The sequence below is a fragment of the Tricharina praecox genome (genome assembly GCF_024521635.1).
Source record: "Tricharina praecox strain CBS 144465 chromosome Unknown BZA05scaffold_1, whole genome shotgun sequence".
Classification (NCBI taxonomy): domain Eukaryota; kingdom Fungi; phylum Ascomycota; class Pezizomycetes; order Pezizales; family Pyronemataceae; genus Tricharina; species Tricharina praecox.
The window spans coordinates 95,482-110,463 of record NW_026250403.1 but is presented as its reverse complement, the minus strand read 5'-3'; the positions used below and the strand labels follow the sequence as shown (position 1 = coordinate 110,463).

Genomic DNA, 14,982 nt, shown 5'->3' with positions numbered 1-14,982 from the left:
CCGAAATCGAGGGGCATACCGATGGAGAGAGTGGGGTCCTCCTGTGCGGCCGCTTCTCCATCCACTCAGATTCACGATCAAGCGAGTTATGTGTCATTGCGCTTTTCACCTCCTCTGGACCGTGTCGGAAAGTCCCGCTCCGTGGCAGGTGGGAAAGATCTACCGTGGTCCGAACTGGCGGGGGAGGGGGAGGGGGAGGAGGGTGGATGGGGGGGCACGCACGCTGTGTTCGTACACCGCTGGGAAATGGATGGAGAGCGCTGTGGTCCCACCCTGCCGTCCGACCGACCTGCTTACTCTACTTACATAGCTGGGTCTCCAGCGCCCCTCCCAGAGCTCCGTATCGCAACTGCTGCTGGATATCCTCCAATCCTCCCTCCTCCCGTGCAACCTCCCAGAGATCACTTCCATTCCGATCCACCGTCATGGGGAAGAACGTATTCACCGTTCCGGGTAACTGCCGCCCCAATCCCCTTGCGCTCTCCCATCGAACCCGTCCGGGCACTGACACTTCCAGTCTTCTTCATCGTCTTCCGCGAGACGTTCGAGACGTCTCTCGTCGTTGGGATCCTCCTCTCGCTGCTCAAGCACACCGTGGGCTCCGACCCGGCGCTGCACAAACGGCTCGTGCGCCAAGTATGGGCTGGGACGATCGCAGGCCTGCTGATCTGCCTGGTCGTCGGCGCAGGAATAATCGGGGCGTTCTATAGTCTGCGGAAGCGCGAGCTATGGTCCAAGAGTGAGGACCTATACGAGGGGATCTTCTCACTTCTCGCGTCGATAATAATCACGCTTGTTGGCGCCATGATCCTAAGGATCAGCAAGAAGCAGGAGAGCTGGCGAGCGAAGATGATGGCGAAGGGAGAGAGGGGACTCAAGGCGAAGCCCAGGAGCTATGCTATGTTTATCTTGCCGCTGGTCACCGTGCTGAGAGAGGGCGTTGAGGCTGTCGTGTTCGTCGGCGGCATTGGGCTCTCTGAACCCGCGTCCGCGTTCCCGCTCCCAGTCATCACTGCGCTCATTGCCGGATCCGTCATTGGCTGGATGGTCTACCGCGGTGGCGTCACAGTTGGCATAAAGTGGTTCTTGATTGCTAGTACTGTGGTGCTGTACCTCGTCGCCGCAGGATTGCTGAGCAAGGCTGCTTGGAGCTTCGATATGTATGAGGTGTGTATATACCTACATCGCCAGGCTGATAGTTGCCCTTTCCTGCTGACACAGCCTGCCTGCCCACCTAGTTTGCCAAAGCCGCCGGCGGCGAAGTATCCGAATCCGGTGCGGGCCCGGGCAGCTACAACATCCACCACAACGTCTGGCACATCAACTGCTGCTCGCCCAAATTTAACGGCGGCGGCGGCTGGGGAGTATTTTACGCCAGTACGCATCCCTCCCCTTCCCTTTCCCTCTCCCCACCCCCTCCCCCGTGTCCGACAATCTACTAACTGCAACTTCAGTCCTGGGCTGGCAGAACTCCGCCACCTACGGCTCAGTGCTGACGTACAATTTCTACTGGATCGTAGTGTCGGCGTGGTTCATCATCATGCGTTTCGAGGAGCGCAACGGCAGGTATCCGTTCATGAAGGCGCGCGAGGCGCCCGCCTCGCCGTCGGGCAGCGAGTCGCCACCGCTGGGTGATGTTGAGAAGCAGGGAGCAAAGGTTACGGAGGCTACGGAGGTGAAATAGGAATAAGGGTGATTTGATGGGTGGGAGAGGATGGGGGGATGGGGGACATGTGTGCGTGGGTGATAGTTGGTTATGTCGAGGGTTTTTGAGACAGTACTTGTGTAATGTAACCATGTGCGAGGTCGCTTGAGCACAGCGAGTGTCAGTCCATTATTTGCCATATCAGGTGTCCACCCACAGCGCCTATCAGGCCCATCAGGCCCACCAGGCCGTGCTGGACCGGGCTGCAGCCTGGCCCCAAACGCTGGCCGCTGAGCACATTTCCGAGTGATCCCCCATGAAGCCCTAACCCACATAACCCACCTGTATGCAGCCCGACAAAACCGGCCAGTGACATGTCAACGTATGCAAGAAGGTCGCACGAGCCGGAGCCTGGTGAGGGGGGCGAAGCACACGAAGCGAAATGCCGACCGGCGGCCAGTAACCTTCCGCGTCGTGGCACACCGACACCGGCGCATGAGTCGAGCGGTGAGCCTCAGGCTTTCATAAGTTTTTACTTATATGTAAGGCCTGACAGCACCTTCCCCTCCCCCCCCATAAGTATCTCCAGCCTTATCTATAGCAGCATCTACTATTACGCCTACCTAGTTCATGTGAGTGAGCGTGCACCAGGATCCACCTGCACCTGCAGCAGTGCACATCCACATCAGCCAGGCTTGAACAGTTGAGCTTCGAATCGACACTTTTGCGATGCTTCTAGGTAGTCTTCTAGAACAACATCTGCGCTGTAAGTTGTCGCCCAGGTTCCTGGATGAGCTGGAGATCAGGCTACCCATCTACTATCATACCTCGTATGTCGATAACGATGACATCTTCAGGACCTGCAGGCTGCAGGCTTCTACTCGTATCGAAGCGTTCTAGAAGGGTGGGCGGAATATTCCCCGGCCCTAGCCGGGGTAACATCCATGCTTGGAACTGTCGGTGTGGATTAAAATCGAATTGGATTGGATTGGAATCGAATTGAATCGGGATTCCTAGCGTGATGGCGTCACGGACGACTGTTTTTTTTTTGGTGGGGCGAGGACGGGGACGGGGATGATACACGATTCTCACGACGTTGGCTTCTAAGCGGAGAAGGCCACTCGGCCCCGAACATCCTCGAGCGCAATGTTCGGCGCAGGTGATCTAGGAGGCATAGAGGACAGCCTGGATGCGCGAGGGCGAAATCTCAACGGAGCTCGAGCCTCGAGGCCGAGAACAGCCACCAGCGACCGGCGCGCTCGTCCAAGGCACTGTATTCTCTTTGTTCGGCGACGAAACGAAGGCCCAGCAGGCAGTGTTTCGACCTCCCATTCTTACCCAGGCGCTCAGACTCGCGATCTCAGGCGCTCAGCCGCCTCGCAGAAAGCTGGGCACACAAGGTACGTTGAGCACTCCGTGTCGTTTCGCCCACTGGCTGGCCGTAGTTGAAAACACGAACTGATCGCCGCAAGGCTCCCGCGTGGAAGGCTCTCTCAGACTCCCACCAGCGAGGTTTCGGTGCTAACTGGTTACTCTACGGTAGTGCGTCTAGCCGTGCATGCGTGGATGATAGCGACCTGCATTGACAGCCCGCCGTCTAGGCCATCGGCGCTCAACAGCTCATGAAAATAATCTTCCGCCGATGGCACGCCTTCTCGAATCTCAGGCCCTGCTTCCTGGGCTTCCTGGGCTTCCAGCTCAACAGGCCGCATGGTGGGAAATCAGGCTGGAGCAGGTATGAGGTAGCGCATGGTGGGAAATCAGGCTGGAACAGGTATGAGGTAGCGTATGGATGTGGTTTAGCGGCCTCATCGCGAATGATTAGATATGGATCAATCCTGAGGGAGGTGTGTGGGATTTTTGCTTCGTCGTCGGTGGACGCCTCCTTGTGCGCAGCCCCAATCGTGCTGGCTGCTGGCGAGCCCGTCGTATCTAGCCTCCACCTTCATCGTGCTGTCGCAGCTGCTTTTCCACGCCAGTGTCTTTTGGGGAAGGCTTGCATGGGAAAAAACACCTGCCTGCTTTGACGCCGGGCCAGGCTGACTGACTGACTGTACGAGCCTCCCTCCCTCCCCTCCTCGAAGACTGTATTACTGGAACCTCTTAGATATAAGACATGAATCCCGTAGCTAAGAACAAAAGAAACACAACAGCAACAACACAACCGACCCTCCAACACTCCCACACACCAACCAGTTCACCAACCTCCAGTCTCTGCCATGGCCAACCCAGCAGGCGTACACGAGGCGCCTACTAGCCACTCACTCTCGCCTCCAGGATCGCCACTACACCGCTCCGCTTCAGGGCTCACATTGACAAACCCGCCGCCAGTACGGTGGGAGAGCTACCCGGAAAGCCTCAGTGCCGTGAACTACAACCCCGTGGAGTCAAACATCAAGCGACATGCACGGCGCCTCGCCAAAGAAATGTCTTCGGGACGATTGCTGGTCGGTGATGAGAAGCAGGCGGATGTTGACTCGATTACTGTGCGGTACTCGCAAGGTCTGCTCTCTGCCCGATCTGTGATGTGGAGCCACTGCTAACTAATGGCAACTAGACGGGGAGAAGTGCGACCAGATCGAGTATGCCGAACACGATAGCGTGGAGGGCGTGGAGTCCATGCTGGAGGGCGCCACAGCCGCGTCGACGTCTACATTCATGTATGTACTATATTTCCTCCCCCTGCCCCGATCCTTCCGCCAGAAAACCCCGCTGAGACCACGGACCAGCACGATCACACCAAACGGTTCTTTCGGCTACCTCCCGGTGTGTCGGGAAGCACTGCTGAAGATCCTCTCGTACCTTGCTGTCTTCCCCGGGTTCCTCGAGATTCTCTACACTTTTGGCCAGAAGATCTGGGAGGAGAACGAGAACTTTGGGATTTATAGACAGCACTGTCATCTACCGGCGCCGGACGCTGATGGAGAAGACGTCGGAGCTCCTGAGCCTTTCTTTGGTAGGTTGGCGGTGTGATGTTCTTCTACGCGGTACATATAGCTAACAGGCTCCACAGAGGTTTGCTACAACCTCAAGTACGTGACCAAGACGGAGTCCAACATGCCCACTGAGAAGTTCCGGTTCGCCACACGCAAGACGGGGGTATGGATGAAGTACTATCCATCGAGCCAGCGATCAGTGTGGATGAACGTGCACCCATCCGACGAATTCTGGGAGCAGCTGGAGGACCTAGTGCAGGCCGACAGCGCCTCGGCCACCCGACGGAGCGACCTCGATATCCACCTGCTGCAGCTGTCGTGCGCGGACGAGAGCTGGGCGGAGTACATCAACCACCTGGAGCAGGAGAACCACCTACTGGCAAGCCGCTCCCCCCCCCCCCCCCCCCCCCCCCCCCCCCCCCCCCCTCCCCCCGCTGCCATCTTACCTCCCCCGCTAACCCCCGCCACAGAAACTCAAAACCTGCATCAGCAGCAGCGCCCCTTCCCGCGCTCCCTCCGCCAACCTGCAAAAATCTAGCGCACTAGACGACGCGCAGCGCCTGGCGCGGCAACGCAGCAAGCTGCTGGAGCTGTACAACTTCCTGGGGATGAACGAGTACATCATCGCGTCGATGAGCGCGGGGTTCGCCGAGTTCCGACGGCTCAGCGCGGCCTCCGCGGCCTCAGCGGCAAAACTCGCGGGGGACAAGGAGTTTGAAATGTTCGAGGCTGCGCTACAGAGGCATGGAATGAGAACGGCGCAACATAGGGATAGGGTCATGACTCTGCTTAGGGTGTGTGAGAGCTTGGCTACGCTGGTCCCCAGCATGTTAGTCTCACATGACAACAACCTCATGCGCGGCCTGCAGGAGAAGGCGGCCGAGTACACGCGGTCGATGAAGACGATCACGGTGGTCACAATGGTGTACCTACCACCAACCTTTGCTGCCGTACGTTTTCCTCCCCCCCTCTTCTTTTTCAGTCCCAACTAACAATCTCGCAGGGCCTCTTCGGCGTAGAATTCATCCAGGGCAAATCTCTAAGCCAGTTCAAGTACCGACTGATGGTGTTCCTGCTGCTGCTGTCGGCGCTGATGGCGGTGACGATCGGCAGCTGGAGGTGGTACGAGAGCCGCACAAGGAAGGCGGACGGGGAGCTTGCAGATTTGGAGGCCGCGGGGGATAAAAGAAACGGGAATGGGGGCGGGGTTAGGGGGGCTGGTGGGGCGGGAGCGGGAGGGATGGGAGAGCTGGCAGCGAAGATTTGTCCGCCGCCGCTGGTGAGGTCGTATGGGAGTACGGAGCAGACACAGACGCAGAAGTAGCGGGGAGAGGATGGTAGGTTCTACGCGGGGCCTTGGTTGGATAACCAGACCGGGTCGGGGAAGGGAAAATTATAGATATAGACGAAAGCGCAGGTTGCTTTCTTCTTGGGTTATACGGAGTACGGTACTATAGACTACCTAGATCATAGATGTCACTTGGACACAAATAAATAACACTTCAAACACATCCTCCAATTAGCATGATCAACACGCCCACGTCTTTACACCCGCTCCATATCTGCACTCTCCTCCCGCTCATCCTCCCCATCCTCATCCTCATCCTCCTGATCCCCCGCCAGCCCCTGTACAACAGCGCAATACCCCCTCCACACCCTCGCCACATCCGCCTGCTCCTCCATCAACACGGGCCTCAGCGCATTTTGGCACCTCCCCACAATGGCCTGTAACTCATCCGCAACGCCCATTGTTTGCCACAGTTCCCGCCTTTTCAGCAGCGCCAGCAGCGCGGCCTGTACGCCCACCAGCTCCCACCAGTTCCTTTCGGGAGAGCGGGAGAGCTGCAGCACCAGACTCGCAACCGGGTCCTCCTCCGGGGTTGGGACGCCGCCGTTTTTGTCTTGTCCTGATAAGCGCTGCGCAATCTCGACTACGCCCTCGCTCGCGGAGGCAGAGCGGACTACCTCGTCCATTCCCGCTACATACGCGGTCTCGGGCAGGAAGCCGTATAGTGCCCGTAGTACCTTGATCGCGGCCATGCCGTGCGGTGTTGCGATCTTTACGCTGTGTGCGGGGAGGTGCTCAAATGGTGCTGCGGTGGCGGTGAGAAGGGTAGGCAGGCGGGGGTGGAGGATGGGGGTGGGGAGGGGGAGGGGGATATCTAAGATGTGGTTTGGGGGGTGGGGTGGGGGCGTGCTGGGCGTGGGGAGGACGGGGACGGGCTGCGGTGGTGGGAAGTACCGGTTTCTGTCGTGGTGCCGGCGGCGGGTGAATGTTTTGTAGGCGTTGGAGGGGTTCGGGGTGGAGCTCGGGACGAGGTAGCTGGCGTCGTCGAGTTCGCAGATCCACGCCTCGAGGGCTTCCACCTCGTTCGCGGTGAACGCACCGAACATGCGGCCTCCCCATTTCAGCTCGCGGAGGAGCTTGCTCCCGCTCGGATTGCCGCGGACGATCCAGCGCGAGTCCGCGAGGCCCTGCAGGAAGTCCATGCTGTGGCTGCTGTAGGCCGCCGGGTCCAGCCACTGCGACAGCGTCTTGCCCGAAACCTTCGCCGGACAGCAGGCGTGCATTGGCTGCGCCGTCACCGTTTTCTGCTTGAAGATCTGGAGCACGCGGGTGGTCGCCTCGGAGGGCGGCGTGGGCGTGGTCGGCAGCGTCTCCGCAAGAATGAAGCCGGCTTGCACCCGCCGCCAGAGCTCCTCGCGCTCCTCCGGGGTCCGTGCTGATTCTACTAGGCCGACTACCGCTTCCCGGCCCATCGCGGCGTGCCCGGTGTCGCTGTTGTCAATGACGACGTGCAGGAGGAAGTAGTACGCATCCAGCCGCAGCTCGCGGAACTCGTGGATCGTGACGAGGAGGTGGTACGGCAGAGCTTCGTAGGCCATATTGAAGCCGAGGACCTCAGGCAGGAACTCGTCCGCGCACTGGGAGATGGCCAGTTGCGAGACGGCCGCCGTCCACACCCTCGCATCGCTATTCGGATTCACACATGGATCGATGAACCGCGCTTCGTCGCCCCGCCCAATATCGCAGATGCTGTTCACGAGCTTCTCGTACACAAACACGTGGTTCTTCTCCAGATCGCCGTCGCCGAGCTCTTCGCTCAGCACCTGCCAGCCGGTTTTCGACCAGCGGCGGTGGTGCGCTGCTGTGTCGATGCGGTGGATTCCGCCGAGCCAAGAGCCGTCGGCGTACTTTACCGGCGCAGATTGCCGCGCCCAGTACTCGGCGTACTCGCGGTCGGGAAACATCTCCCGTGTCCCGCCACTCTTCCGGCGGGCGAGGTATGCAGTAAACCGGGCCGATGTAGCATCCTCGGCGCTCTGCAGGAAGTCCTTCAACGCCTTGGGTGAGAATTCGGAGACGGAGAGAATCGATGTTTCCGGCGCCTTCAGCGTCTGTTCCACGGTGTGATCCAACAACTCCAGCAGCCGCCGCCGGGCGACGGGAATAGATTCTGGGTGGTCCCCGACGTTCTGGAGGGCATGGTACAGCGCCTTCTCTGCGACGACCTGCTGCTGCAGTGGTGATTTCGGTTTCGGTTTCGTCTGCTGATGCGAGGGACCTGGCGAGGACCGAGGAAGCAGCTTCTCCTCGATATCGGAGTTGCGGCGGTGGCGGACGATGGCAAGGATCTGTCGCAGGTGCAGACGCTCAAAGAAGATGAAGGCTGCGACTGCGAGGATGACGGTCGAGGGGAGGAGGATCACCAACATCGTTGCTGGCTGACTGGCCCGATGATTGTTTTCGGTATTCGGTATTTGGTATTTGGTATTCGGTATTCGGGGAATCTCCTTCAGGTTTCTGATGATGTGATGAGGTTGAGTTCGAACTTCAAAATCCTCAGGCGAAAGGAAAGACCTCTCTTTCTCCATGTGAACCACCAATTCCGCGCTCGTCCTTTTGGGGTGATGTCTTTGTGGCCATCCGGCAGAGCGTTCCGCACATCATCATCACGCCTACGTCAAAGTAGGCCCTTGACGGGTACGTACTGTACGATTAGCTGGAGCTACGTCAAAATTTCCATGCGGTTGGGACGTATCGCCGCATCGTCGTGGCTTGATTTCGTAGCCAACAAGGTAGCGGCGATCGGCCTCTCCGCCGTATGTAGAGTGAACGTCATGACTCGCCTTTTCTTTTTCTTTCGATCCCTGGGTCGGGTTGGCCGGAATGACGCAGTGCCTTGCATTTTGCGGGGTGGAAAAAGCGGGCAAGCCAGCACCCTAAGTTAAAACTTAAGCCTGTGCGGGTTGGGCGAGCGATTCCCGCTCTGTCAAATGAGATCGGGTAAGATGATCTGCGATGCCATTGCCAAGAGGACAGACGCCTGGAAATCTTGGTCTTGGCTGGCTGTGAGCTACCTACCGGTACTCGTACGAGTGAAGGGAGAAAAGGCAATGATACCATATACCTACAGCTCGAAGGGCTCCTGATTGATTGCATAGTACCTGTAGCTCTGATGGCGCGAGTACGGAGGATGAGGATTGTGATTCTTGTTAGGTGCAACAATTTCCTTGGCCGTAGTATGCTCTCCACCTGCTACCTAGTAGTCAGTTGCTCATGCGAATCCAATCGCTAGGTCCTCGTCGAAAGTCAAAACAAAGTGCTTCCCACCACCGGCCCACCGGGTGGCCAGCAGGAGCAGGAGCAGTGGGGCACAGCCGGCTGCTGGGCATCTGGCATCTGGCATCTGGCATCTGGCATCTGGCATCTGGATATCTGGCATCTCATTCCGTCTCTCCATAGCACTAGGTCTCTCCATAGCACTAGGTCTCTCCATAGCACTAGTCAGTACCTTAGTTAATTGCGAAGAAGCAACCTTGATCTGGGAACCTGGGAATCTGAGATGTTCGATCATCGTGAATCTGAGTCGATTGCAGATCTGGGGCTAGGAATTCAGATCTGGCTATCCGCGAGTAGTTGTGTCGACCTAGTGAGAGACCCAATAACGGGCGAGGAACAAAACGTGATCAATTAGACTAGAATTCTTAGTGGATGATGATGATGATAAGAAAACAAGACGAGCAGGACGAACAGAAATAATGACAGCAAAAACAGTTAAACGTTGAACGATCACATCGGGTCTCCCGTCAGAAACACTTGACATCCCCTCCATGACAGCTGGTCTCACCAGGTCCCGGCAAGGTCTCGCTCCTCCAACAGTTGGTCCCACCCAGATCCGACAAGGTCCCGCTTCTTCGGCACTCACCGATGACGCCAGGCTGCCTCTTCCTTCGCGCCTCTCAATGCTAGGTACTTTAAGTAGCTACCGGCCGCCGGACAATACCACCACCACAAAGATATCACCTCTATCACAGCACTGCATTACTGGTCCGTAAATCTTGCATACTATCGACACGGTCCTGACCTCCGGCTGCTGTTCTGTTCTTCCGACGGCAATCCTACGACCGAAATCAAAACGCCCGAGGGAGTGAAATTCCAACTTCCAGCGCATTCTATCATCAGTACATGTCGAAACGGACCAACAGAGCAGTGAGCACCACAGTCACTGCTGGCGAAGAACGCATATCTATTCTGTTATATTATATTCGCCTGGCTTACCATTCGTCCATTCGTCTAGTCTATACCCAGTACTACGTGTTCATCAGATACTCCAGCGCAGCCTTACACCCCTCGTCTTTCGCCAGTTTCTTCTTGGACATGGTTTTCCCGCGCACCTCCGTCTCTCCCAGCTGCACGACGCAAGCCCACTCGGGTGCCCCCGTGTAGCCACATCCCTCCACCTGCACAAACCTATACTCCGGCTGCGGTAGTCGGTGCGCATCGACGTACTCGTGCAGTCTCGAAACGGGCGAGAGGCTCGGCGTCGAGAACTCTGGCTGGTCCGATCCTTTTTCTCGCTGTCAGCCATGCCTTGCCAAGAACGTGGTGGGGGTAGTGGGGTGGTGGGGCGGGCGGGGTACTTCGCAGCTGCGTCGATATCTCGACGAAATACGGGCGCATCCACCACGCGAACCACGCGTACAGCGCGGCGAACCCAGCGTTGCCATACTCCTTGTAGACGCCGGCAATGTACGCCTCAAACAGCCCGCCGAGCACGCGCTCGCTCTCCAGCACGTTCTCGTGGTTCACGCCCTGCAGCCGCAGCCGCCGGTCGAGCCCGTGTGCCCGGCTCATGTGCGCGTAGAAGCTGTTGCTGAGGACTACCGTCGTGAGCGCCTACATAGCCGCACCATCCATCCGTCAGCTGCGGCGCGCGGGGTGGGGGCGGAACAGGACGTACAGACATGTACCCCTCGTCGGCGTCGGGGTGCAGCTCCTCGATCAGCATGCCTGTGAGCCCCTTGAGCACCATATCGCCAATGAACTCCAAGTGTTCGTTATCGTTGCGCCAGCGGGCGGCGCGGCCGCCGGAGTAGTTGGCAGCGTGCGAGAAGCTCTCGTAGGTCGCCGTCGTAGGCGCGGCGGAGCGGTGCGTGAACACGCACTCCTCGAGCCTGCGCGACGCGAAGTTGTGCAGCTGCCCCGGCGCGAGCTCGAACGTCGGGAATGTTATTGCGAAGCCGACGCCGCCGGACGGGTAGAACGTGATGCCGGTCATGGTGGGGGTGGGGATGCGGACTGCGGTGTGTGGTATCGGTATCGATGCCGGTGGTGCGCAGATGTGGGCGGAAACAGGGACGAGGGTCGCGCGCAGCTGCGATAAAAAGCTTCGGACGCTCATGGGGAGATTAACATTCCGGTCCGAAACCCAATACGTGTACTCTAAACTGTGTACTCTATGTACTCATTCGCGCACATTCCAGGTGCGCGGGCTTGTTGTCGTGGTTTTGCTAGGTAGGTCTCCGGTTACCGCTACTCAGCGACTAGTCGTCCCGCTTCCGTCACCAGCTCGGCTGGTCTCGTCGGTTCGGGGTTCGGGAACCCCGGTGGTCACGTGACGTGCGGGATGTGTCGCCTTGGAGGTGATTGATACCGTATTTCGTACAGCATGGAACCTTAAGGGCCTGTTTGGATGGCACTGTGCGGCTCCAGCGATGGAATGGGAACTGACCTCTGGAGGTCTTTTCTTCACCACCACTCAGTACCGTATTTTAACTTCAACCGTGGACTCCCTTTACGGGGAACTGGATTTGGCTCTAAAACTGGAACTGAAAACTGAAGCCATCCAAACGATTAGGATTATGGCCGTATTTTAGAGGTATCTACATTCAATAATGCATGTGACAAAGAAATTCCACCACCAAACCCTGAAAAACAGAAATGACATTCCAAATCCTCTAGTTATCCTCACAATAGGCATTTAGGCCTTGGAGCTGGGTTTGCTGCCCCTTACACTTCCCTTCAATCCACGGGAAGTATGGATGCCGCGGCCCGCAAGTACGACAATGGATCATAACTACCACCTTGAACTACGTTCCCCCGTCTCCAGCTTTGTTCCGAGGTACCTAGGTGCTCGTAATTAAACCCTGGGATACAGTACGAGTCGAGTGGCGTTCGGAAGGAAGCATCTTCTGGATAGTTAAGCAAATATGCTACTACCTACCTTATATCGAGGGTTAAGTTGGTCGTAACTATCGTGTATTGTACTCTGTGTTATGGGAGAGATGGGTGACTGTTCATGTCACTGTGAGGATGGAACCCTTGAAAAAATAAAAACTTCTTTCTGGTATGTATCATACATAAATTTACGTTACATGGCAATCCACAACGTGGCAACATCTTTCACATCATCTACCCCTCAAGCGATGTTCATACATAATATTCTTGGTACCCAGGCCAATTGCTATCTATGCACCATACATCCCCATCCATCCCAGCCCTCCATCTAGCAAGTATTCAACATACTCGTCAACTTCGACTTCTCCGCAGCGGTGACGGAGAGCGAGTAGACGGACTTGACCTTGACCCACATGCGCGCATACGTGCAGTGGTAGCTCGACAGCGGCGGCACCCATGCATCGGGGGACTTATCGCCCTTGGCCGAGTTGACGTCGTCGGTGACCGCGATCAGCTGCGGGTTGGTCAGGTCGTTGGCAAAGGTTTGGCGGCGGGCGGTGGTCTAGTGTATGCTTTAGTGGATGCGGGTCGGACAGATGGGGGAGGGATGGTTATACCCAGGTGTTGGCACCGGATTTCCACGCGTTGGAGAGCGGGACCACGTGGTCGATGTCGAGGTCCGAGGCGGCGGTCCAGGTGGCACCGTCGTAGGGCGAGAACCAGCTGCCGGATGAGGGGTAGCAGTCGCTGCCGATTGTCAGGCCGGTGCCGTCGCGGTTCAGCACCGTCTCGCGGGTGTTGCAATTGCCGGAGATGGTGATCCAGTGGGGGAACAGCGAGCTAAGTGGGAGATGTCAGTCGTTGTTCTGGCTGCGAGAAGGAGTGGGATAAACAGACCGCTGGTAGCCAGTAGCATCAGTGGTTCTCGTGGGAAGCGCTGCGAGCATGGTCTTTGCGCTGGCGGCGGTCGGAATGTTGGGAGGAGCACGCTTCTCGATCGCGGCGGCGGAGGAGCCGGCGATGAGACCGGCGAAGATGGCAAGAGCAGTGAAGACCTTCATTCTGAGGAGTGAGGGGTATGGAGAGACCGAGACGAGGAGAGCTGGAGATTGCTGCTGCGGATGGCTTTGGAACGGATCATCTTTGTGGTGATTCGGCGATGCCTTTATACTCCCCTTCAGCCCCCCTCAGCCCAGGCGGAAACATACCGCCGACACCCACACCCACACAAACACACACACGACGATGTAACGGCACGACAGCCATCGGAAGGGGCCGTCGTGCGAGCCAGCCTGTGCGAGCCAGCCTGTACGATCCTGTACGATCCGATGTATAGGTTGCGGTTACATGAGCAGATTCCGCAGGACCGTCCACGGTCTCGCACAGCACAGCATAACTCCGGATTGAGTCGATCGGTAGGGCAGGGGTTTCCCCAATCTTGCCTTCCTCATTTGCGGCTAGGGACAAAAGGCGATATCCCGGTTCCGGCCTTCACGGGCTGTACTTGATAGGCTGTTGTCGTCTCCAGCGTCGGCGAGCTAAATCTCCAAGGAAGGACGTTGCGTGGGATTTGCGCAGGGAAGCGGTCGGCTGGAACGCATGCTAAGAGGAGGGGGGGAGGAGGAGCTCTGGGGCAGCGAGTCAGCCGCTGGTAACAAGCGCACGTTTCGACTTTCCAGCACTTGGTCATTAGTCTCCCGTCCCATCGCCACCGTTCGGGAATGAGTGTGAGTGCGAGTGCGAATGCGAGCACAGCGCATCCGCCGGCCGACCAACTGCCAGACTAACCCGGGAGTGGAGTTTCTGAGTTCCGAGCTCCGACGCGGACGGCTCGTGGTCTTGAAGTGGAATCCGCCTCTTCTCTGTCTCTGGGCAAACTGTATGGCGGGTGCAGGTGTCATGCTGCACAACATCATCGTCCCTAACTAGCAACCCGGTAATACAGGCTTCCGTCCCACGACCGACGCCTTCTCGATCGGAGCAGCGGCCCCCTCCGATTCTCCGCCTCTCCGCCCCTCCATCTCGCATGCAGGAACTGCGGCTCCCTTCACCACTCCCCCCTCCTCCCTCCCCCGACCCCCGACCCCAACGGCAACCCCGCATTTCGGCGGATTATGTATCGAGATACCAGATAACTAGCCCCCCATCCTAGCCTATCTTCTACTCTAGCGAGATCTCCGGGAGCTCCTTCTGAACTCGGCACCTTCCCATCGCGGAACCGAGACGATAGTTACTAGGTAGAGTAGGTACTCTAGATAGCGCCTACATATCCAGAACAAACAAACACCACCACCAACCAATTAACCAACCACCGCCGAGTGGAGATCCCACGTTTCGAATCTCGGGCTTCTGCTGGATGGTAGATATCGGTAGTTGCTCTAGGTACCCAGAGGAGATGTGTAACCGCGGGAGGGATTCGGCGGTCTCCGAAATCGATAGCTACCGGTAATAGCTGTTGCCGCCGGCATTGCGATCTCTCAAGCGCAACCTGGTGTATGGGTGGTGGTTGGACTTCAGCCGCGGATTGCTGAGGGGCAGAGTCTCACAATAGTGCTACAGCACAGCGTGGCGATAGCTGTAGCTGTAGCAATAACGATGTTGCCACCACACTGCGCGCCGGCCGGCCGCCGCAGGCAGCAGCTGTATGACATACACACCACGGATAGTTTCTGCGTAGTAGTAGTTATAAAAGCCTATATAGCCCACACACATTCCTCCATCCTTCGTCTTCTTGCCAAGTTGCCATTTCCGAGCGTGGTCTTGGTCTTCCCTTGCCCTCGTCATCATCAGCCGCCACAATCCCGCAAGGCACTGACATTGCCTCGGCGCACCAATCCTCCGGGTGCTGGCCTAGGGAGTGCTCACAGCGCCCTTCGTTTTCACCCAACGGCTCCGATCTACTACCTAGACGTGGCCCTAGTTAAGCGTTCAGCCCGAGC

The 14,982-nt window shown here is 57.7% G+C and overlaps 5 protein-coding genes across 5 annotated transcripts; 2 read left to right on the top strand and 3 right to left on the bottom strand.

Moving 5' to 3' along the window:
- The first annotated feature begins 208 nt into the window (after positions 1–208).
- Positions 209–1,862, top strand: BZA05DRAFT_345411 (plasma membrane iron permease). Its single transcript, XM_051481174.1, has 4 exons — positions 209–453; positions 518–1,167; positions 1,239–1,377; positions 1,455–1,862. Exons 1-4 carry the CDS (start codon positions 426–428, stop codon positions 1,682–1,684), a joined length of 1,047 nt encoding a protein of 348 aa, XP_051343938.1. The 5' UTR covers positions 209–425; the 3' UTR covers positions 1,685–1,862.
- A 1,786-nt stretch (positions 1,863–3,648) lies between these two features.
- On the top strand, positions 3,649–5,989 carry BZA05DRAFT_380907 (uncharacterized protein). Its single transcript, XM_051481934.1, has 6 exons — positions 3,649–4,147; positions 4,203–4,305; positions 4,375–4,601; positions 4,659–4,960; positions 5,052–5,531; positions 5,585–5,989. Exons 1-6 carry the CDS (start codon positions 3,865–3,867, stop codon positions 5,903–5,905), a joined length of 1,716 nt encoding a protein of 571 aa, XP_051343937.1. The 5' UTR covers positions 3,649–3,864; the 3' UTR covers positions 5,906–5,989.
- Positions 5,990–6,126: 137 nt separating this feature from the next.
- Positions 6,127–8,298, bottom strand: BZA05DRAFT_440000 (ATPase-like protein; the record flags this gene model as incomplete). The annotated part of the gene is made up of 1 exon (XM_051486566.1): positions 6,127–8,298. The coding sequence occupies one exon, from the start codon at positions 8,296–8,298 to the stop codon at positions 6,127–6,129; it is 2,172 nt and encodes a 723-aa protein (XP_051343936.1).
- A 1,576-nt stretch (positions 8,299–9,874) lies between these two features.
- On the bottom strand, positions 9,875–11,624 carry BZA05DRAFT_380900 (ribonuclease III domain-containing protein). Its single transcript, XM_051481933.1, has 3 exons — positions 10,827–11,624; positions 10,507–10,762; positions 9,875–10,433 (listed from the first exon to the last, which is right to left on the bottom strand). The coding sequence occupies exons 1-3, from the start codon at positions 11,265–11,267 to the stop codon at positions 10,177–10,179; spliced, it is 954 nt and encodes a 317-aa protein (XP_051343935.1). The 5' UTR covers positions 11,268–11,624; the 3' UTR covers positions 9,875–10,176.
- Positions 11,625–12,202: 578 nt separating this feature from the next.
- On the bottom strand, positions 12,203–13,391 carry BZA05DRAFT_581 (uncharacterized protein). The gene is made up of 3 exons (XM_051488446.1): positions 12,941–13,391; positions 12,661–12,883; positions 12,203–12,605 (listed from the first exon to the last, which is right to left on the bottom strand). The coding sequence occupies exons 1-3, from the start codon at positions 13,102–13,104 to the stop codon at positions 12,372–12,374; spliced, it is 621 nt and encodes a 206-aa protein (XP_051343934.1). The 5' UTR covers positions 13,105–13,391; the 3' UTR covers positions 12,203–12,371.
- Between the last annotated feature and the right edge of the window lie 1,591 nt (positions 13,392–14,982).